The 22,417-nt window shown below is 43.0% G+C and overlaps 6 protein-coding genes across 6 annotated transcripts; 2 read left to right on the top strand and 4 right to left on the bottom strand.

Annotated features, from left to right (window-relative positions):
* Positions 549-6,989, top strand: LOC8085227 (serine/threonine-protein kinase STY46). Its single transcript, XM_002453155.2, has 16 exons — positions 549-1,008; positions 1,149-1,263; positions 1,864-1,955; positions 2,071-2,190; positions 2,839-2,893; positions 3,160-3,270; positions 3,409-3,459; positions 3,778-3,953; positions 4,038-4,145; positions 4,348-4,421; positions 4,518-4,693; positions 5,261-5,356; positions 5,452-5,532; positions 5,661-5,714; positions 6,335-6,469; positions 6,628-6,989. The coding sequence occupies exons 1-16, from the start codon at positions 797-799 to the stop codon at positions 6,697-6,699; spliced, it is 1,728 nt and encodes a 575-aa protein (XP_002453200.1). The 5' UTR covers positions 549-796; the 3' UTR covers positions 6,700-6,989.
* LOC8068244 (alanine and proline-rich secreted protein Apa) lies at positions 6,961-8,314 on the bottom strand. The gene has a single exon (XM_002451365.2). The coding sequence runs from the start codon at positions 8,271-8,273 to the stop codon at positions 7,176-7,178; it is 1,098 nt and encodes a 365-aa protein (XP_002451410.2). The 5' UTR covers positions 8,274-8,314; the 3' UTR covers positions 6,961-7,175.
* LOC8085226 (pentatricopeptide repeat-containing protein At2g17033) lies at positions 8,472-10,093 on the top strand. The gene is made up of 2 exons (XM_002453154.2): positions 8,472-8,609; positions 8,936-10,093. Exons 1-2 carry the CDS (start codon positions 8,472-8,474, stop codon positions 10,091-10,093), a joined length of 1,296 nt encoding a protein of 431 aa, XP_002453199.2.
* On the bottom strand, positions 10,202-11,176 carry LOC8085225 (GDSL esterase/lipase At5g55050). The gene is made up of 3 exons (XM_021458874.1): positions 10,958-11,176; positions 10,521-10,770; positions 10,202-10,422 (listed from the first exon to the last, which is right to left on the bottom strand). The coding sequence occupies exons 1-3, from the start codon at positions 11,174-11,176 to the stop codon at positions 10,202-10,204; spliced, it is 690 nt and encodes a 229-aa protein (XP_021314549.1).
* Positions 10,306-13,348, bottom strand: LOC110434677 (GDSL esterase/lipase At5g55050-like). The gene is made up of 2 exons (XM_021459265.1): positions 12,058-13,348; positions 10,306-11,889 (listed from the first exon to the last, which is right to left on the bottom strand). Exons 1-2 carry the CDS (start codon positions 12,314-12,316, stop codon positions 11,609-11,611), a joined length of 540 nt encoding a protein of 179 aa, XP_021314940.1. The 5' UTR covers positions 12,317-13,348; the 3' UTR covers positions 10,306-11,608.
* LOC8068243 (choline/ethanolaminephosphotransferase 1) lies at positions 16,063-22,417 on the bottom strand. Its single transcript, XM_002451363.2, has 18 exons — positions 22,003-22,417; positions 21,076-21,085; positions 20,936-20,986; positions 20,699-20,776; positions 20,295-20,370; positions 20,191-20,213; positions 20,002-20,102; positions 19,319-19,413; positions 19,093-19,161; positions 18,802-18,871; positions 17,909-17,972; positions 17,793-17,833; positions 17,569-17,653; positions 17,229-17,291; positions 17,076-17,134; positions 16,940-16,992; positions 16,534-16,606; positions 16,063-16,451 (listed from the first exon to the last, which is right to left on the bottom strand). The coding sequence occupies exons 1-18, from the start codon at positions 22,137-22,139 to the stop codon at positions 16,430-16,432; spliced, it is 1,170 nt and encodes a 389-aa protein (XP_002451408.1). The 5' UTR covers positions 22,140-22,417; the 3' UTR covers positions 16,063-16,429.

Genomic DNA, 22,417 nt, shown 5'->3' with positions numbered 1-22,417 from the left:
CTCAAAAGATTCGTCTCGTAAATTTCGACCAAACTGTGCAATTAGTTTTTAATTTCGTTTATATTTAATACTTTATGCATGCGTATAAAGATTCGATGTGACGGAGAATCTTGAAAAGTTTTTGGATTTTGGGTGGAAGTAAACAAGGGCTTAAAGAACCATGCAGAGCAACTTCTTCGGTTCTCCACATCACAGTTGACTTGGTTTCTGGCCCGGATTACTTTACTTATTATATCCTGGGCATCCAAATCCAAATCCTATACCAAAGCAAGGTGAGACAGCCACCTCATTCAGCCTTATCTCCAAAATTTAATCCACTGATTTCCAGATTTCTATAAAATATGCCCTCTTGGAAACACAAACCACTGCAAATTTAAATAATACAGTAATAATTTATTTCCGAAATCTGCTCTCTGATTTCCTTGTTCCTGAAATCTACTCTGATTTCCTTCATTATTCCTCCCTAACCTTGGACTGGATCTCACTAATTATTTTTTCCCTTATTAATTTACTGATGATGATGATCCATAGGTTAAGGTTTACTATTACTAGTAGTGTTCTTCTCCGAATTAGCCAAGGCGGCGACCGTCTCCGACTCACTACTCGCTGCCTCTCCCTCTCCGTCCCGTCGCTATAAAGCTCTCGCCTTTGTCGCCGCCTCTTCACGTGCGCGCCACCACCTTCCATGCAAGGGCAGTAGGCGCAGGCGCAGCACGGCCCTCTCGTGTCGCCGCGCCGCTTTTCGACCGACTCGCCGCGCGCCCGCCCGCAGCTAGCCGTTCTTCGCGGTAGATCCATGGCCGTGGATAGTCCCCCGCCGCCGGCGCAGCCGCGGCGGCAGTCCGAGGCCGGCGCGGGCGGGCGGCGGACGGACAAGCACGGCCGCCGCCTCGAGGTGTACAACGAGGTGCTCGCCCGCCTGCGCTCCTCCGCCGCCGCCGCCGCCGCCACGGTCTCCCCGGCCTTCGAGGACGCGCTCTGGGCCCACTTCCACCGCCTCCCCGCCCGGTGAGCCGCTCGATCGATTCGCATCGCGTTGGGGATCGAGCGAGATTTCCCGTGATCCGGCTGGCCCGCTGCGTTGCGTTGCGTTGCTCCGATCGGTTGAGGCCGGACTGGCTGACAAACGCATGCGTTCGCTTGCGCAGGTACGCGCTGGATGTGAACGCGGAGAGGGCGGACGACGTGGTCACCCACCAGCGGCTGCTCCAGGAGGCGCGCGATCCGGAACGCCGGCCCGCCTTGTCCGTGCGCGTCGTGCAGGTCAGAAATCCATCCCTCCGCCGCCCATTGGAATTGGATCCACTGTAATCACATGCTTGCATGTCGCACACGCGTCGATCTTGATTTGCGCTTTGTTCAGAAATCTGCGCATCGTTTATTTTCTGATCAAGTACCAAGTAACCTGTTCGATAATACCAAAGCTTGAGATCCTAAAAGTGCACTTTTTAGGGTTATTATCCTTTTGTTCCAGGAGTTCACACACCTTCGACATGTTTGATCCTACCAATGAGTGTATGTAGAGCTTGTAAAGATATGATGCGCGCACCTTTGTGTTGGATGTTTTTAGTTCAGAAGTTTGTACATTAATTCTTTAACCTGTTCGACGGCGCCAAATAAAGTTTGGAGGTTACAAAAGCATTGATCTTTCTTTTTGGTTGTTGAACTCATTTCTTGGAGGATAGATTCACTAAAGGTGATATGTGATCGTCCAAATAAAGTTTGGAGGTTACAAGAGCATTGATCGTTTCTTTTTGGTCGTTGAATAAAGTCATTTCCTAGATAGGATAGATTAATTAAAGGTGATATGTGATTGTCCATGATTTCTTAAGCAAAATTGTTATTTACATGCTTGCTCATCAGGTTTCTAGGATTATTGATGGTGATACAGCCGATTCTTGTGATACTGACATGGAGACGGTTGCTTCTAATAATCATGTGGTGGCTAGCCAGATGTATGTAACTATGTATCATATATGTATAGATCTGGATAAAAGTTTGTTTCTTTCATGTGCCTATAGATCTTCTTGGTTTCTTTTGTACGTTATAACGTTGTGCACGACGTTTCAGGGCTCACCCACCCCCTGCTTTTGGTTCTTCCTCCAATCTAGAGGCGCTCGGGCTCGAGACAAATGAGGGTGATGTAAGGAGCACCAATGATACTGATCACAGTGTACATCTCATTTCCAGGTAAACAACTTCCTACGCGATGCTGGATTTTTCAGTTTTTTTTCTTTCCTTATTTGTTTAGCACTTTAGGATGTATAATATGAATAAAATCACCTTTCCTGACCCTCAATAGACTGTTCATGATATTTCGGAGTTGCAGTTTTACAAATAGCTAACATGGTAAATTGTTTTAGTATTTGCCTTTCGAAGAATGCATTTTTTCTTTAAAAAAATGATGTTTTGCTGCGAATCGGCTCCATATATGTCTTGACGTGCCTTTCACTGATCTTAATATGTGGATATGTATTATTTTCCTTGAATACAAGAAAATCCACACTTTCTTAAGTTTGTTATATATATTAATCTTGGTTAGGGGTGGAAGCATCTCCAAAAATACTTGCCTTAGCTAGCATCTTTAAGCTTTTTGTCTCATTCTGGTTTGATGACATTGCATGCAACTGATAGATTATCATACGTGGAGATCTTCACTTTTCCTGAGTACATAAAACTTTTTTTTTCGAGAACATGCGCTGCATGTATTTCATTAAGCGATGAGTACATAAAACTTAACCTGACAATGTTTAGGGACATGAGCCTGTTGATATGTAAACAATTTGAGAAGTTGTATTCTCTGTTAACTCATTGTTCTCTATGTTCTGAATCTTGCAGGCCGATGCATGAGGTAACTTTTGCAACTATTGATAAGCCAAAGCTCCTTAGTCAGGTAGTCACACTTCTTTTTCCTTGTAGTGTGGAAATTCTCTGACACGGCTAGCCCTGGCATACTGTTGATAGAGCTAACTAAATTCAGTAAATTATAAGAAGCCAGCATGTAGTATACATAATGAATGAAATAGTATTAACAAAGAAATTGGTAATAGTAGGAAGAAACTAACAAGATACATTAAGGCCATTTCCAGAGTAAACTTCTGTTCTTAACTAGCAACTACTTACCACCTGACACTCTGTCATCTATACATTAATTTACAGCTGACCTGTCTGCTTGCTGAGCTCGGTCTTGACATCCAAGAAGCTCATGCATTTTCAACAATTGATGGCTACTCATTGGATGTATTTGTTGTCACTGGATGGCATCTTGAGGTACATAGTTTTTCTCTGCTTCCAATACATCGCTGAAATTGGTTATTTGCTCATTAAGGCTTCTTTTAGTTCAGCAATGTGTAATAATTTTTATGCTACTATATTAATATTAATATATTATTTTGCTGCATCTTCTAGAGTACTGAGCAGCTACAAGGAAAGTTGCTTCAGAAATTTCACAATGCTGAGGTATAAGGTTCCTTCTTCCCTTTCTTTTGTAAAGCTGTTAACTCCATAAAGAGCAACCTACCTTTTGCTCTCATCGGATTACTTAAATTGTTCTCTCTGCATTTCTTGAGAAGTTAGTTTGTTGAAGCAGATAAAGAACTTAATTATATCTGAAACAAATGAATACGAAAGATCTTGTGATTGGCAAAGTGCAAACCTTGATGGATACCATGAAAAGTGTTACTTTGAACATTTCAATATATGGACACAGTGCTTCTATAGTCATTTGTTCTGAAATTATGAGCGATTGTTTAACTATGGTAAGTTAGATTTCTACAGACACGAGCTTGGCCTGTATCAAGCTCATCATCGCTATCATCCGAAGGTCCACAAGGTGGACAAGGTATGCCATCTACAAGTGTTGAAATTCCAACAGATGGTGCAGATGTTTGGGAAATAGACCTTAAACTGCTCAAGTTTGGAAGCAAAGTTGCTTCCGGGTCAAATGGCGACCTGTAAGTCTGAGTTTTCCTTACTCAATAACGTGGAAATCAGAACCTATTCAGAGCTTCTTTATCTGATACTTGAGCTTTGCTTAGGTACCGTGGAACATACTGCAATCAGGACGTGGCCATCAAAATAGTGAGGCCTGAGCGCATCAGTGCAGATATGTACCGAGATTTTGCACAAGAAGTGTACATCATGAGGTTCGTTTGATATTTTTTACTGACAAGATCTTTCCAAAGACAGTTGCATCTCCCAGCTACAATTAATTTCAGTAATGTTGAAGATGTCAAATCCCTAGTGTAGGTTTTAATAATAGTTCAAAAATGTTTGAGAAAATAATAGTAAATAAATGTCTGTCAACATTAATCATACAAATGTTTCTTGGTTTATACATGCTTGCAGAAAGGTCCGTCACAGGAATGTCGTGCAATTCATTGGTGCCTGTACAAGACAACCAACTTTGTATATAGTAACAGGTATACTACAGTGAGATTCATCTCTGCAGTAGGCATGTCAATAAATTTCTATCGTGTTTGATCCCCTTACCCCATTTTTGCATTTCCTTGTCTCAGATTTCATGTCAGGAGGGAGTGTCTATGATTACCTCCACAAAAGTAACAATGCTTTCAAGCTTCCTGAAATACTGAAAGTGGCAACCGACATCTCTAAAGGAATGAACTACCTGCACCAAAACAACATAATTCATCGTGATCTCAAGACTGCAAACCTTCTCATGGATGAAAACAGGGTCAGTTTTTTTAACAAAGCCCTAAATCATGTTTTTTTTAAGAAAAAAACTTTGGAAAAGGGCATGGAGTTCCTGGACTTCACTAGAGGAAAGACTTAGGGCCTGTTTGGCAGGGCTCTGCCAAACATTTTTCTGGAGAAGCTGTTTTTGACTAAAAAGCAATGTGGCTTCACCAAAACGGCTCCGGCTCCTCTGGAGGAGCCCCTCGTGAGGAGCCCTGTCAAACAGGCCCTTAACCCAGTTTACGAGTGAAACTGGGCACCAAACCATACAACTACAAAGTTAATTAAAGGGAAACCAGCAAAACTTGAGCACCTTGTAATTTTTCCTTCCATGTACCTTGCTTTTTGTAATCTGCCGTTTTGGGGCAATCAATAAAATTTTGAACAGGTGGGGAACGCCTCCCCCCTGTTGACAGTCAAAAAAAAAACTTGAGCATGGCAGTCTAGATGACTAACTCATCAACTCACAAAGAATCATATTGTTTGTTTGATTTAGAATGTGCAAAGCTGTCTTTGTTGTGATTGATTGATAGATCTCAAAAGGTAATAGGAATATATTTTGCAGGTTGTAAAGGTTGCAGACTTTGGTGTTGCACGTGTGAAAGACCAATCTGGAGTGATGACTGCAGAAACTGGAACTTACCGTTGGATGGCACCTGAGGTGCGCTGTCATGAATATGTATTTCAGAAGAAAAAAACAATGCATATTTGTCCGTTTCTTAAATATTGATAAGGATGTTATTATTGAAATTTCAGGTCATAGAACATAAGCCCTACGATCACAAAGCAGATGTTTTTAGCTTTGCTATTGTTCTGTGGGAACTGCTAACCGGCAAGGTAACTGCAGTTGCATTCTTCTACATGAATATGCACAGTTTCTGTTTTCTATTTTTAGTTTGTATATAAATAATATAAATAAATTACTCATAAGAGTCTATTGATTTTCAATCTTTTTGATTCCTCAGATTCCTTACGAGTACCTCACACCACTACAAGCAGCAATAGGTGTTGTTCAGAAGGTAAGTGCATTAGCAGACCTAAGGATATGACCTAATGGAGTCTATTCGATAGATACATACATCTAGGAGATGCTGTAGTATTTTATTCAGTTCTTATTTTAGGTAACCGCATGTGCAGACACTTGGGAACAGGAAGCAGTGCAATTCTGTTAGGAAACAGTCTTTTAGAAGTGATGCCAGCCTTTGCTCTTTCAGGAAGAGCCACTTAAAAACTGGACCATCATCCATGGCTATGGATTTGTTTATTAATAGATTATATACATGAGATTAGAGGAACAGGTTCATTCTGTATGCTACAAGTTCTCATGGAAATAAGAAAAGTAGAAAACTTTATCACTAAAGCACATATTTAAAGCAACCGGATTTGTATTACTGCCATACAAAAAAACTGTGTACAAAACATACACTTAATTGTTGATTTCAAGTGAAACAGGTAGCCGTGACAAGCTAGTTCCTCTTTTTTTTTAAAGAAAAACAAAGAAGTATTGAAACCTTTTGTTTCAGAGCTTTTTGTATAGATTTTTACAGTTTCTAGTAATTTTTGGGTAAGGCCATATCATCTGCTCATGTGGAGACTCACATTATGAACAACTTGATTCACCCACACGCCTTCTCTGCAGGGTATTAGGCCAATGATCCCAAAAGACACCCATCCCAAGCTTATCGAGCTGCTTCAGAAATGTTGGCATCGAGATCCAGCTGAAAGGCCTGACTTCTCCGAGATACTGGAAATCCTTCAGAAACTCTCCAAAGAGGTCAGTCCTGCATTTCCGGTTCTCACTTCCTAGTTTATCAATCACATGTCTAAACAAAATTATCATGATTTTATTCTACAACACGAAAGAGGTCAGTCCTGCATTTCCGGTTCTCACTCTCCAGAACTGAGCATTGTGATGTCTTAACTTTGAAACAGGTGAAAACTGACCCTGAGGGTCGCCACAAAACAAAGTCAGGTTTTCTTGCAGCGCTGAAGAGAAGCCACTGAAGGGCACTCCAAGAACTCCAATGCAATGTTGGTGCTCGATGCACACTGTAATCACAGCATGCTACTGAAGTTCTGATGCAAATGGATAATGGAATAGTGTGCTGTAGTTGTACAGTCACGATTTTTCTCTTGTAATTGCAGTTGCTTTTCACTTTCTGGCTGAATTGCCTTTTGTTTTGCTTCTTTGTCTCATGCATGTAACCGTAGATGTTTTTGTTGAATGTCCTAACGACTGACATAGATGAACTGTGCTGAAATAAATTCCAGCTGATGAGAAACAATTCTCTTCATGTCGATTTATCATAGATGATAAATTTTCTGCTGTAGTTGTACAGAATTGTCTGCTGAAATAACTATTTCAGCGAACTTTAATCAATCGTCGCTCTGGACTGAATTGACTGAAGTTTTGATTTCTGGCACAATCTCAAGTGCAAACTCATCCTACTCTACTCCCCATGGGAAATCCTAGCTAGTTATCATTCATCACCTTTGAGCTTCCTGACCTTGTCGAGGAATGATTGCCGGCCGGGGAAGGGGCTGGCGCCCTGTCCGCCTTTCACCGGCGCCCTCTTCTCGTCGAGCATCTCGCCGGCGCGGCTACCTCGACCCAGACCCAAAATCTCCTTCTTGGCCGTCCTGATCTGAGCCTGCTTCCTCGCCGACGACGACCCCAGGATGCCGCCGTCTGCCACGCCGGCATTCACCCCGAGCATGTCCATCTTGGCCGTCCTCACCTGTTCCTCCCTCCTCATCCGCACCCGCTCCCTCCTCTCGTCGCGCTTTCCCCCGGCGCCGTCCGGGGCGTCGAACAGGGAGCCCTTCTTGGCGCCGCCACCGGTGGAGCTGCTGCTGTTGCTTTGCTTCCTCCGGGAGTCCTTTCTTGGGATGCGGCCGCCGTAGGATGTGCCGAGGAGGCGGAAATCGAGGCGGCCCCACCCTTCCTCGTCGGAGAGGTCCCATCCGAAGCGCTCGGCCATCTCCTGGAGCGGTCCGTCGCCGCCGTCGTCGTAGGCGTAGTCGTACCCGTCGGCGTCGCCGCGGAGGAAGCGGTGCGCGTGCTCCCACTCGACGCGGTCGACGTAGACGGGGTCGTCGAGGACGTCGCGCGCGAGGTCCGCCCAGGGCGCGGTGTCCCCGTAGTCGAGCTCGGCCGCGACCCAGCGGAGGTACGACGGCGGCAGCGTGCCCAGCATCTGCCCTCTGTGCTTGCCGAACTCGATCACGCGGTCCCTCGCCGGCCGAGACGACGGCGCCGGCGGAGGCGTGGGCGCCGGTCCCGCTCTCGGTGGCCTGGCGCGGCACTGGCACCTGCGCGCGCGGTGGTGGGTGGTTAGGGGAGGGAAGTGGATGAGGTGAGGAGGCGCCGTTGTGGTCGTGGGTGTCGGCGGCGGAGCCGGGGAGGAGGGGCATGGCCCGGCGGCGGTCGGGGCCAGCATCGTCGTGTGCGCTGCGTGGCGGCCGGCGAGCGAGCGAGGCGTCTCTGGTGGGGGAGTGAGCCGCAGCGCAGTCGCCACAGTCACAGGCTGACAACAGCCCGGCGCGATGGTGTGGATAAAAAGGGCACGTCGTGTCATGTCTCACCTCATCCATATCCATCAGGCACCAGCACAGGAAGCTCCGCCAGCCCAGCCCAAGCAGCGATGCCAGCGGTGGCGTCCATCCCGGCGCCGCCGGCGGCTGCCCAGCGGCGGAGGTTCTCCCCCGTGGCCTCGGCCTCTCTGCGCCGGGTCGCGTCGGGCGGGGGTTCCAGCTGGCGGAGCGAGCGGCGGCTCATGTCGGAGCTGGAACGCACGGTGACGGCGGGCGCGGCCGAGCGCGTCATCCGCAGCTACGTCGGCACCAAGTCGGAGCGCGCCGCGCTCGCCGCGCTCTCCAGGCTCCTCATGGACTCCGACCCCCTCGCCATCCCGGTGCGCTCCCTCTCTCAACTTCGTCATTTTTTCCCACACAAAATAAATTTGAAAATTTATGCTTGTCCCTGTACCTGGCACTGCAATCTGTGAACAATAGACTCAACTTTCTCTAGTTATTATCTTTGAATTCGAGCAACCGTAGTGTCTGAGTGCCTTCTTCTGATGAACTGCCATTTCATTCATACTTGTGCATGTGCACGCCAAGGACATTTGGAAATGTCTTAGCTTGCTGAACTATATTTGAAATTCCAAAATGGTCTGCACAGAAACAAAAAATCATCACCTGATTCGTTATCATCTCGTAACTTCTATTGTTGTTGCAGTTCTATGAGGCAGTCACACAGGCCCGGTGGTTCAAATGGAGCTCAATCCATGCTGCTGCAGTTGCCGCGTTGCTTGAAGGCAATGGAAGCACCGGAGAATCAAGGACCCTTATCTCTGACTCCATCTCGCAGCATCTCCAGTCCACCAATGAGGTAGCTCTCTTCTACTGCGACCTCATGGCGGCTTTCTCCTCTCGCGGGCTGAAGGACCGGGCAATGGATTTCTACACAGAGCTACGGTCCATGCCACTCTCTGGGCGCAAGACCTACATGGCCATGATAAAGTCCTTGTGCCTGATGGGTCTGCCCTCAGAGGCTGAGAAAACACTTAGGGAGATGGTTTCTCTGGGGTACCAGCCTGAGGCATTCCAGTTTGGGTCAGTCGCGAAATGCTATGGGAAGTCTGGCTCCCTGGTTGACATGGAGAGGGTTATTACGTCCATGGCTGATGCCGGCATCCGCTTCGGCACTGGTGCAGCAGACACTGTGCTTTCATGCTACAGCTCCTGCCGTGATCACTCCAAGATGCTGGCATGGTTAAAGAAGATGCGGAAATTGCGTATCGCGCCAACTACGAAAGGCTACAACTTTGTGCTGAACTCATGTTCCTCACTCGCTTCGGTGGTTCAAGAGCTTGATCCTTCACTTCCACTGTCAACGACTGGGTTGGTCAAGAGGCTCAGGTCTATATCTACACCGGCAGCAGAAGTCGAGCTGGTGCAAGAACTCCTGGCCTCCTCGTCGGTGCTTGACAAGGCGATGGAGTGGTCAGAAACAGAGGTGAAGCTGAATCTGCACGGATTCAGTACAGTTTCAGCCTATGTACTGATGCTGCAATGGGTGGATGCGGTAAAGGGTCGCGAATTGCCATTGGAGGTGTCAGTGGTGTGTGGCATTGGAAAACATAGTGATGTCCGAGGTGAGCCTAAAGTGCGTGAACTGGCACAGGAGGTACTGAGCCGGATGGGGAGCCCCCTACAGCTGTCTACAAGGAACAAAGGGCGGCTTGTGGCAAAGCGAGACAGGGTGAAGCAGTGGCTGGCCAGCTTTCCCGTGCCTGAGGAGGGAACAGATCAATGGCCTGATGCAACAAGCCAACAACCGTATGTATTTACACTTTTCAGAAAACTTGGACAATTTTTTTCCAACCTGGTCTAGATTTTCAGATGAATAGCAAGGTAATGCTGTAGAGTAATACAAATTACAAAGTGTACACAATGGGCTCAAAGATGTCTTTGGCCTAATCCTTGTTCTGATGTTGGAGTATTATGCCTCAACTAGCTGCTTGATGCTGATGGGACTGACAAACTGTGCTGGTCCATCGTAGAAGGCAAGTCCCGCAAACTTGGAGGTAGCTTGGGTAGGGTGCAGCAGGTCCCAGAAGAGATATTTGCTGCGATCACTGCAGCAGCTGGAGATGGGGGTGCACCCTATCTCAGCATTGAACCTGCCACCACCGCAGCATGCACTCTTCACTTCCTCCAACCCTGCAGGCAGAAAGTGAGCAAAGTCGCAAATATACCGGATAAAGAGGCGGCTGGTTTCATATCTACTAGAATGCTCCTGCTCAGTTGTTGCAACTTACCAGCGGCATGTGGGTTTTGAATCAGACTAGAGACAAGCTGATAAGCATTGCCAATGGAGTACTTCATGCCCTGCATTTCTGAGCTGAGATTGCTGAACAGCTCCTTGATTCCATCATTCAGACTCTTGGCTATCTTATTCAATTGCTCAACACATTCTCCTGTTGGGTTCTGACTTCTCAGGTATGGACAACACCCAATCAGTGGCACATTGATCACAGCGAATTTCCTCGCTTCCAAATGGTATAATGCCTGCACAAAGAAAATATATAGTTATAGTGAATAAAGTATCGACTGGTTTGTCAGCTATCAGCCTTTGTGCTTAGAGTTAAGTAGCGGCCAGAGTTGAAAAGAATATCTGAATGGCTGAGTTGCTTGCTAGGCAGCACCACAGCATATGGATTTGTCTGCGTTGAAGAATATAAGGCAGAGTTCTTACTTTGACATGGCTATCATACGTGGAGATCATAGCTTCAGAGAATTGCTGAATCGCGGTGGAGTCTGGTGATCTGTTCTGTGAGAAGAAATCAAATGCATCATTCGACCCGGCGCTTATGAGGAAGACAGATTTCGACAGCGAGTCCGCCACTCTGCCAGCACTCAGTCTGGTTGACATCTGGTCTTTAAGGTCTGAGAAGTACCCTATCTGCTGGGTCATGCTGATTGTAGAACCCTGACGCAATGACCATTTGAACTTTGGTGTTAGTGCTTTTCTTTGAAAAAGTAATCATATTGTTACTTGGTAATGCTGATTGTACTACTAATTTGATTTGAAAACGAGAAAAGTCTTGAGAAGCCCCAGCGTGCTTCACTAAATTTATGAGCTGAGTACAAAAGTTGTTATAAATGGTTGAACTTTTGTGGACAGTTTTTCAACTTTATGTAGTAACTCATCACTTGATGTACGGGATACAATTAAAATTATCTGAAGTGTGTGCATTGATGGCACACATTACACATACATAGTACTTCAAGTGTACCATAAAGGCAGCCTAATAAGCCTAAATTTGCTAAAATGCCTTTTGTTTCAAGAATAAAATTGCCTAATAAGCTTCCTAGACAGCGAAACTAATCTAATTGAGAGGTTTGTCTAGTCAGAAACTGGAGCATGATTCTTTACTTGAGAATATAGTATCTGTTGAAGCAAGATTTTAAGTCCCAAACCAAAAGACATGATGCAAGGTGAAAACAAATGTAGAGATAGACTTACTGTGGAATCAAGAAGACCAGAGCCTGCAGAAGCGAAGTTGGCTCCGCTCATGTAGGCTGCCATCGTCGTGTTCCTCGTCACCTCACTGCTGCTGTTGGCAGCAGTGGCCGCCATGAGAGACAGGTAAGGTGGTGGGCTCCCACTGAACCCCATAGCAATGGCTGCAAGTTTTATCGAAACAAATACCTTATCATCATAATTTTTTTCTGTCAGAAATCTGCTGTAAACTTATCAGTCTCTTTGCAGCATTCCTTGTGAGATGTCTGCACACGCATTATGACTAAGTACGGTAACCCTATTTGCATTGCAGTTTATCAGTACTCACTCACCCAGGAAGTCCGCGCCGATGAGGCCGTTGCTGAACCTGCCGGTGGGCGTGCCGCCGGGGAAGTCGACGCCGTTGTGAGGGAAGTCAGCCCTGGCGATGCTCCACGGCAGGTAGTCGTTGTTCCCCACGTCGGCAGTGGAGTCGCCGAAGACGTACATCGCCGGGACCTTCGCCGCCGCGGCCCCGCTAACCGCCACCGCCACCGCTGCCGCCAGAAGAAGCATCCCGTGCAGGTGCAGCGCAGCTCGTCGCACAGCCATGGATGGCCTCGGCCACGACCGGAGTGTTGTGTCTGTCACTGTGTTGCACGATTGCTGTCGAATCCAGAGAGCATGTGAGCATATTTATATAGATGTGATTGCACCAATGCATTTGCCAGAGGTAAGTGAAGTGAATAAACACACAACTAACCGAATGAATTGATCATTAGCTGTCGTGTTCCGTTTGTGCCACTGCTAGTAATGCCATTGGCAGTGCGACTCCTCATGGTTACTGGTTAGTGACTTGCTGCTCTGTTACCTATTCAATATTCATGTTCTTTTTGGTACTGTACTAGTTACTTTCACAAGGCCATAAGAGCAGAATTCGGATTCTTGAGATGATGACAAGTCGTTCTGAGAATAAAGACCCTTTTAGAACGCAAAGATTTTCATAGAAATCATGAAATAAAGTTTTTACAGGAATCGGTTTATTTCTGCAGAAAAAAACAGGAAATATGGAAACAATTCCGCATTCCAAAGGAGGGCCTAAGAGAGAACTGAATCATCTGCTCCCTCTGGTCGCATTATTCTTCCATGGTATTTCAATAGACGATTTTGACAAATATTTTCGCCTGGAATTTATAATGTATCGATGAATTTGATGAAATTAGAACGATGTTGCACACATGATTTTATGTTTTCAGAAGTTATTGCCGATCAAAGTTTCAGTAGTTTGAACCTTGTCTGGAGCTTCAAATATTTATGACTGAAGGTGAAGGGAGTATTTGTTTTGTCCTTCCGACATCGACAAATGAATGACCAGCAGGATTTTATTTTTAGTTTTTTTTTTGGATGGAACAGGAGGGGTTTGAGGCCCCTATTGAATATATTAAAATATCAGGAAGGAAATACAAAGTAAAACTGAGTACAGAACAGAGAACAAAACGGACAGAGAGAGCAAGCTGAAGCACAACAGAGGAGAAAGGCTTACAGCAGGCTGCACAAGGGAAACCTAGGGAACTGGGAAGGAGTGGAAAAAAATAAACCTAAGAACTACCAGCAACCTTAAGCAGGCATGAATTGCGTTTCAATGTTGCAGGGGATTGAGATGCTGTCATTGGGATAATTAAAAACTGGAGCTATATCCTCTTGGTAAGGGTTATCCCCAATGCTTGCTTTGGCTTGAACATTATATACTACTCTTATCTTCTGGTATAACTTCAAAGAATACATCCTATTTGAACACAAGCATGTCCCTGTTTTACGATCTCTATGCTGTCGTGATTTCTGTGACTGAAGCATGCTATACGTGCATGCATAACGATTACGAATCAGCTCGTCTTGATATAACTACTGTGTCTATATATGAAGGGAAAAAAAACACCATCTAAAAATTATGGATTGGATATGTTTCGATAGTGTATTTATTTGAACCTATAGATGCTAATGTTTTTTTTTGTTAAAAAACTGGATCAAAGAAACTACTCAAGAGATATCATGAATATATTTTTTATTCGGGCCAATTTTGCGTCGACGCTCCGAAGATAAATGATTTCAGAACAAACCTTTCGAAAAAAAAAAGATTTCAGAATGTCCAGATGTCTCGAGCATGTTGCATATTCCGGAAACTCAGCCCAAGAGAAGGAGCTCCGTGCGGCCCAGTAGTTCTTACAAGCAAGCGAGCCCACGCCCCAACAAAGCCCACAGATCATTACTTGGGCCGAAACATCAGCGCTACACCTCCCGAGCCCAACACAGCGAGTGAGCTCGCCTTCTGCGTTCCATTTTGATGGGTGTAGAGTATATAAAAGTTAATCATCGATTTTTCTGTTTTTGCCGAAGCACACTGAAAATACATACCACCAATGCAAGCCTTTTTGATGAGTTGCCATGTTTGGAGAAGATAAATTAAGATCTTTTTTGACGTGTTGGTCGTTGCCTATTGTCGTACTTAGAAGAAGTGTGGTGAAGCCATCGATTATACATAGGGGAGCTAGCAATGAACATGGATATATAAGCAAATTGAATATAGCTTGGCTGATTAAATTCTCGAGATACTCCTGTGGTAATTCATCAATCTCGAGATCTAATAACTCAGTTTTATGGATGTCCCACGTATGCTTTGCATTGGTTCATGTATGTAAACGTCTTCATCTTTACCATGATCCGCAAAAGAGATAGAAAGTCAACATATAATAATGCCGCTCAACACAAACCTAAAATAAGTGAAATGTGACCCAATATGGTTGGAAAATAAGTTTATATGAACAAAAAAAAATTTATTCTAGTTGTGTTTGTGTTATTTTATTATCTAAAAAGCATAAAAAATATATGACAAGATTTTTATTATGATCTTCTTAATATAATGGTAGATTAAATGTTTTCTGTTGTGATATTAGGGGGCACATCCCCCCCCCCCCCCCGCAAGGGCCCCTTCGAGCAAATCCACACATATCATGTCCGTGCTCTATAATTGAAATTTTGGAAGCAGATCTCTTATCATATCTCTTTTCTCCATATTTTTCAAGAAATCTCCTAATTACGTCCATATCTCTCTTTGGTCGTCGCGTCGCACTCACAGCCATTCTGGGTGACGGTGAATTTTGTTTTAGGTGGAGCACCCTGAGGTGTTGAACTCCACGCCTTCACCATCTAAAGGTAGAGGCAGAAATGCATTTTAAGAATGTAATTTCTTTCTACAGACTTGGGGAGCACCCCTCCTCGCGGCTAACATGACACTAGAAGTTGTGTGTTAATTTTACAAGACTATGTGTCAGTTTCATGATTAGTAGTGATTGGCTGAGTTACGACAAAAAAAATGTATGCTTACTTTTGTTTTACACAAAATGTTATCCTTTGTTGGGCATGGTCCCGTGATGCCTAGCAGCAGCACCTGTGTTGCCATGCCCTATTCAACACTCTCACCATCCAAAATTGGAGCCTGAAATGCAATTTTCTAAAGTTAAATTAAAAAAATTCAGTAGAAACTATAGACTTAAGGGAGACTTGAAGGTCCCCGTCTGGCTGCGAAATAGCCTGTTTGTTGGTATGAAATGTTTGGGGCTTGTTTGGCACAGCTCAACTTCACTAGTAAAGCTGTTTTTTTTTAAAATAGCTTTATAAATGACTTTCTAGATGAAGTTGAGCTGTTTTGGAAAAAGTGTTTGACAAAATAGCTTCACAAACTACTTCATGCATAGTTGAGAGAGAGAAATGAGAGAGAGAGCTGCAATAAGCTACTTTTTTCAGCTTCATCCCAACTTATGTCTTTGTGAGAGGAGAGAAAAAACTTCACCCATAAAGCTGTTTTGGAAATAAGTGTTTGGCAAAAAAACAGCTCATGAAGCTGTTGTGAGTTGTATCATGGCCTTGTTGGAATTTTGTAGATCCGATGAAGAGAAAGCTTTTGAGTTTATACTTTACAACTCTCCAGCAGAGGTCAGCCAGAGTCATGAATAAATAAATCAGTCTAGAATGAGCTGAGCTGATTGATGGCCTAGGGTGCTTTAGTTGTGTTATTTCATGGTTTTCACGATTTCGACAAATAATTTCTACTAGTGTCTATCTAGATTATATTTACAAGATTATCAAGTATTTTTTTTTCCCGCGACAATAGCTGCACATATGCTCAGATGAAACATTTTCCACACAAGGGTACTGATATTTTTCGCACATTGCTCCAAACTCGAATATTAATAATTCAATCAGAAGCAGATGCAACCATGGGTTTCTTAAAATAACAAGGACAACCTCCTACAAACAAAAGAACATGGATAATGCATTGGGCAAAAAGATAGCACACAAAATGCACGGAGGAACATTCCTTTAACAATACAAAGCAATTCTTAATTTGCAATATATCACTATCAGTCAGAGCTCAACAAATTCCACAAAAATTTTTGCCGAGCATTACATGAGCACACATGCTCAAGGTAAGATACAACATGTTACTAATTGTTTCAAAAATACACTGTTTTCTCATCTGCAAGTTCTTCATGCTGATGTGAATTTTCAGGGGGCACCATCACCGTAATGGACGAGGCAAACGTGATACGGGAAGCAGCATCCATGTGTAATGGAGATAAATATGAAAAGTTGCTTGTTTGACAGGCACCACTTGTGATTGATTACAATCCAGGGCAACGCTGATGCCCATGGTCCATGGATGGAGAACTATGCCTTTTTCGTAGTGATCCTGCCAAAAGAAAAACTTTGTGTCAACCAACAGATGATACAAACACGTGCAAAGGAAGATGATGGTAATGAGGATTAAAAACCTGAAACAGTGAATCCCAAGCGCATTGGTGATCTCATGAATAACAGACGTAGCAAAATGCATGTACAAAGCCACTGCAAACATCAAAAAAAAAGTCAGACCAGTGTCCATGTGCTCTTACAATACAACGTAAGATGAGCGACAAGCCTATCGTCAATGAATTTTTGAATGTGGTCAATTTGATGCAATGGCAAGCTTTGAGCTACTGATCTAAAGTTTTCAAACCATCAACCAGAAACACTCTAAACATGATGATTTAGCAGGTTTAGTCTTCCATAAATAGAACACCGAAAAGAATGTTGCTCTTTGAGCAACAAACACACACAAAAAAAAGTACTTCAGCGCACAATTGAGAACTGCCCGCTTTTTGCTAGAAAAGATAATCATGAGAATAAATAACGCAGTACCTGTAAATAAGCAGTACATCAGGAGAACTAGCTGCTCATCAACAAGGGGATTTCTGCAACAATCAATGAACATAAAATTTTATGGAGTATAAATTATTATAACAAAAAGGATAATAAAAGGTGTCTAGGTGCAAACCCATCATCAAGCCGGGCAGTCAGCGCATTTGCAATTGCAAATGGAAAATACGCAAGGGACTGTAGAAAGATAAAGATGATTTTTTTAGCAAGGCCATACATGAGGATGGTGCAAAAAAAGAACAAAGAATGATTGGGCTTTCCAAGCAAATACCATGCACATCCCTGTTTTGAGACCTTTGGGTTCATCACATAAGTGAGCCAGAATCATTCTCCCCTGTGGAGCAATATAAGCAGATATAAAGTAATGTTCATATTTTTACTGCACTACAGTATCTGAAAAAGGGCATCTGTGAGAACAAACTAAAAATAGCATGAGATCAGGGTCTAAACTATATTTTTGGCATAAGGACACAATGCTCACAAGTCTTAAACAGGAAAGTGTCATTTACAAAACGATCATATACACAAAGAAGCAAAGAAAACGACACAGCTACACAAGGCATTGATTGTACAAATGCAAATACAAAAGCAGTTACAACAATTGGCCTTACCACAAGAAATCCAAATGCAAAACCAGTTCCAATAATTAGCAAATGTGGTTGATTTCTCATTATATCTGAAGGAGAAAAGTAGGACCTGCATAAAAATGCAATATCCTTCAGTGATAAACTAGTGGCTACTAAACTGGTAGCTTAGATTGCCCAGTTCAAATTTATTGGTAGAGTGATGCATAACTGCATACACGTGAAGCAACGAAGGGTCTCAAAAGTCTTACCAGACAAGAACTCCAGCCAAGAGCAAACCAAAAGGAAAGAGCTGGCACAAATGAAGAATATCAGATTAATGAAAGAGAATCACAAAAGTGGAAAAGAGGATAAATTTAGAGATTACCATGGCTAGTGCCAGCACCATACTTCCTTTTCTTGCTTCAACGACTTTATATACATTGTGAATGCTGTACAGTTGCAACATTACCTTTATCAACCTTATATTATATTTCAATGATACAAAAACTCAAAATTATAAAATAATATAAGCTCAAGCATTAAGTAAATGAGGTAGTGTTCCACTAGATCAGCAATACTTGCTTCGCTAGCGATTCAAGAAGGTACTAGAGCATCTAACCAAGAGTCCAAGACCTAGATCTTAGATGCAATGTGCATGCTTATGCTTAAGCACCAAAAGAGTACATAATTCAGCAGTTGGTCTATTATGCCTTTCCATCCGTAGATCTATGCGCAAACGTTAAAAAAAATGAAAAAGCAAAACAAAAACTAAACTTAGGTACCTTTTGCACAAGTCTGATAATGACTTCAACTAGAGCACTAAAATCACTTGGTTTGATAGGGGCTGTTTTAAATATATTGTACAGAAACATGTATCAGCTAAAAGGGTATCAATTCATTCAATTAGTTTGTTGCAGCATTAACTAGCTCTGGCACTATATATTCATGTACCAGCCTATCAGGTGTCCATTTTGCAACTGTGATTTCACTTTAATCATTTCACTTCATAGCCAGACATCAATTAAAAATTAAACTATTCCTTTTTTATCGGAAAGATAAATTAATCTTACATATGAAACAATATGCAGAAATACATATTAAAATATACTTATTGTTTCTTGGGACTTTAAAACTGACAAACAATATAAAAACGAACGTAATTTAGAGGCCTTTACAGATAAGATTACAGAGCCATATAATATACAAAAAATGATATAGAACACCAGATAGCACAAAAATACCACTTGAAAATAATACATGTTGTCACACAGTACTTACTTAGATGCAATTGTTGGGATTACAGCAAAAGCAATCATAAGACATAGCACAATGTCATACACCGGGATTTCTGGGGAAAGAGGCAATGAGAGTAAAACCTCAGTATAGGTAAAGTCAATTTGTCTTCTATTTCACAATTAAGCTTTTACAGAGTATTAAGAAAAAGAAAAACGCCAGGAACAAGTGATATAGATGGCGCTAAAATAAAATAATTGGTGACCATATGACAATATAAATATAAATATAAATATAAATATAAAAAATAAATAATTAGTCTTGTAGCATCCATACCAGATATAAAAGGAACCCAACCCAGCAGGGGCATTGACTTCTGAAAATCCTGTGCCCACCACTTGGCTCCTACAAAGGTAAGATGAGCTATAAATACCACAAACCACATGGTTTTGAGTAAAGGCCTCATACATATGCACAGTGAATTAGCAGAGGAACACCCCTTATTTAAAATTCAACAGGGACCTTATAAGCATGAAAATTGACAGTTTAAACCAAATTATACCTGTGAAAAAGGTGAAAAAATGGCACAAGTAGATCAGCATAAGGCCTTCAGTTGGTCCATTGACTATAGGAAGAATAAGTGTATTTGTAAAAAAGCTGCACAGAGCAATGAAGCATGAAGTTATATAGGAGAAAACAAGAAATCATTTCAACAAAAAATAGAGAAGATAGCATCAAGAAAAATAACAAAATGTATATAGTTATGAAGCTTGACAGGAGTAGTGCTTCGCACTTGCAGAAGCTAAGTTGTGCAAATCTCAGCAGGATAGTGGGTAGCTGCATTATATCCATATTTATAATTACACAAGTGTCTTTTCACTTTCTAGAAAGCATTAAAGCACTTCCCATGCAACAACATATATTATGCACAAACACAACAGCACAGAACCAAATGAACCACTAGAACAAAAGTAAGAAATCAAGTTTTGAGGTCCATAGAGGATAATAAAGGAAAATATATTGTGTTTTTTTTTTGTTGAGAGAGAGAGAGAGAGCGCCTCCAGAGGACTTGAGTCACATGGGACGGTGGGAGACATTAATCTAAAGAACTATTACCCATTTGGCAAATATATGTATAATATAAAAGTATTAAGTGTGCATATTGGTTTAGAACAATGAATGATCCTACGACAGCTTGATGTTTCATTCATCACTGGTGGGCAAAGCAAGAACACAAGAACTCACTGTTCCCAGGTTGCGAAGTAAAATGGGACAGCTGAAATGAACCAAAACCAGAAGGTAGCCTTTCCACACATTGCCGTGCTTCCAAAAGCCAAGGACTCAAACTAATAGATAAAATAAGAAAATAATGAGCTCACAACAATTTCAAAATCATTGCACTTGAAAGGAAAAGGATTGACAGGTGGGCCTTACAGCACAGGCAAGCGCATCACATCCTGCACAGGATGCAAACTTGTCAGCATCATATGAGATTTCTTAAACTGAATACACCAGCTTAAATTCCAACTGGACATTACCGTGGTCAAAAAGCTCGCCTAGAGGACTTGATGAGTTGGTACGCCTTGCTTGTTTTCCATCCACAGCATCAAAAGTCTGCATAAACACCATTCCATGTAAACTAAAAAAGTGGAAGGTTTGACATGATATTTCAATTAAAAAATGAAGCTATTAGATCCCAGGAAAACTGGAAAACCCAATCAGATGTTCCGAAAGATATTCAGGGATCCTAAGATCCACAAAATTGATTATAAAAACCTAGATACCATGGGTCAGTAGATGCTTTGAATTAAAAAAAAAGTGCTAGAAGTGCAGATTGACAAATTAGGGTACTAGCTGAATGCCATGCTTGTGTTATGCTGTGAAGGGAAAATATGGCAGTAGAGCAATGCATATTTGGATGAGCACATAATGATTGACAAACCTGATAAAGGAAGAGAAGCAGTCCATGAGCAAGGTGAACCCATCTAGGGGGTGCTGTATCTAGATGTGGTGAATATAACTGCGCGTAGAATGGAAGCAGTAATAAGGCTCAAGCTTTCTGAATTAGTATTATTGTAGTACTGTGATCATAGAGAAAGAAAAACTCACACATATATATATATGTAAGAACAATACAGTACCATATTTATCAAAAACTTTACTGTAGTAAGATACTTACAAAGCCAAGGAATGCTGATGTCAGTAGAAACATGAAGCCTGTTAGTGTAATCTGAAAAAAAAACGCATCAATACTTTCTTATCAGGATTTCAACAAAAGAAGCATAGTTCATTGTAACAGCATGTGAATTGAACTCTCACCATGTTTGGTCTGCAGATCATCCCAGCACCAACCAAAAAATAAATAAATAAATAAATAAATAAAAAATAAGGTTAGCGCTCAGCGCAGATAATAATAATAACTAGGAAAAAAGAAGCAACAATTCGATGTCTTGATGTATGCAAGCAATAGCTTGAAGGAAGAATGCAAACGTGACTGGCTTCATTGGAGTGGTAAACTTTGCAGGTAAACAGCAAATGACAGGATACTTTTTTTTATAAAAAAATCAAGGCATACCCCATTTCCATTAACCAAGGAAGCAACTGAACAGCAGAATCAAAGAATGGCAAGGCTTGATTTAGTCGCTATCGCATAAAGTTTAAATGACAGCGTTATTAAAGTACATGGGTCAGAATAATCCTCAGATGCCACATTGAAGGCATGGCTCTTTAAACTAATCCAGAAGAACAGCGTTACGGAATATATGCGAACCAAGCTTTTTCAGCTTTGCGAGATGGAACCACTAAGCAAAAGCCGTTGCTCTATGGCTGTGAGCAGCCCCTGGAAGATGCTCACCAAAGCTAAAGATGATTCCTCAGCCTAAGCTAAAGGTCGGGACTCCGAGTTACCGAACATTAGCGCCAGCTAAGCTCGAACTGCCCAAATCAAATCACAGACATGCCGGATGCCACACAAATATGCAGTAACTGGAGTTGTCGGTATACAATGAATCAAGACCAGATCAGCACAGCGTGGCCGATAGCAACAGAATGGCAGCAAAATGGTGGAGGCAGGCAGACACCACCGCCACCGGGGTCTGAAAACAATCCTAGCTTGTTGCCGGAAAACAAATCACTCGAACTGCGCATTTGGCAACGGGGGGGAGCTGGAGGTTGGCACGGACGGCCGGGGAAGCAAGAATCAAAGAGAGGGAGAGAGAGAGAGAGAGGGGAGGAAGGCGGGCTTACGGGAACCATAGCGGGAAGATGTTGACGAATCGGGACCAGAAGGGCTGGAGGATGTACTTGGCGACGAGCGAGTGGTCGACGCCGCTGTACTTGTAGCGCCGCAGCGTGGCGACGCCGTGGTGGCCAATGTAACCCATCTCCCTCCCCCTCGTCTTCTTCTTGGCACGCACAGGACAGACAGCAATCCCCAAATCCGAATCCCGGAAGGGAGCAAGGAAGGAAAGAGGGAGGGAAAGAAAGAAGAAGGGGAGGAAGAGGAGGAGCACGCGCGCGTGGGAGGCGGCGTGCCGTGTGGTGATTGGCGCTGGGATCTAGCGGGGCCGAGAGAGACGACCGCCGGCGCCCCGGTTGGGTCACAGGGTGGGGGATGATGGTCTGACGGGGACGAGGAGAGGAGGGAGCCAACAAGAGGAGG

This window comes from Sorghum bicolor, chromosome 4 (genome assembly GCF_000003195.3).
Source record: "Sorghum bicolor cultivar BTx623 chromosome 4, Sorghum_bicolor_NCBIv3, whole genome shotgun sequence".
NCBI lineage: Eukaryota > Viridiplantae > Streptophyta > Magnoliopsida > Poales > Poaceae > Sorghum > Sorghum bicolor.
This window is presented reverse-complemented; position numbering and strand designations above follow the sequence as displayed.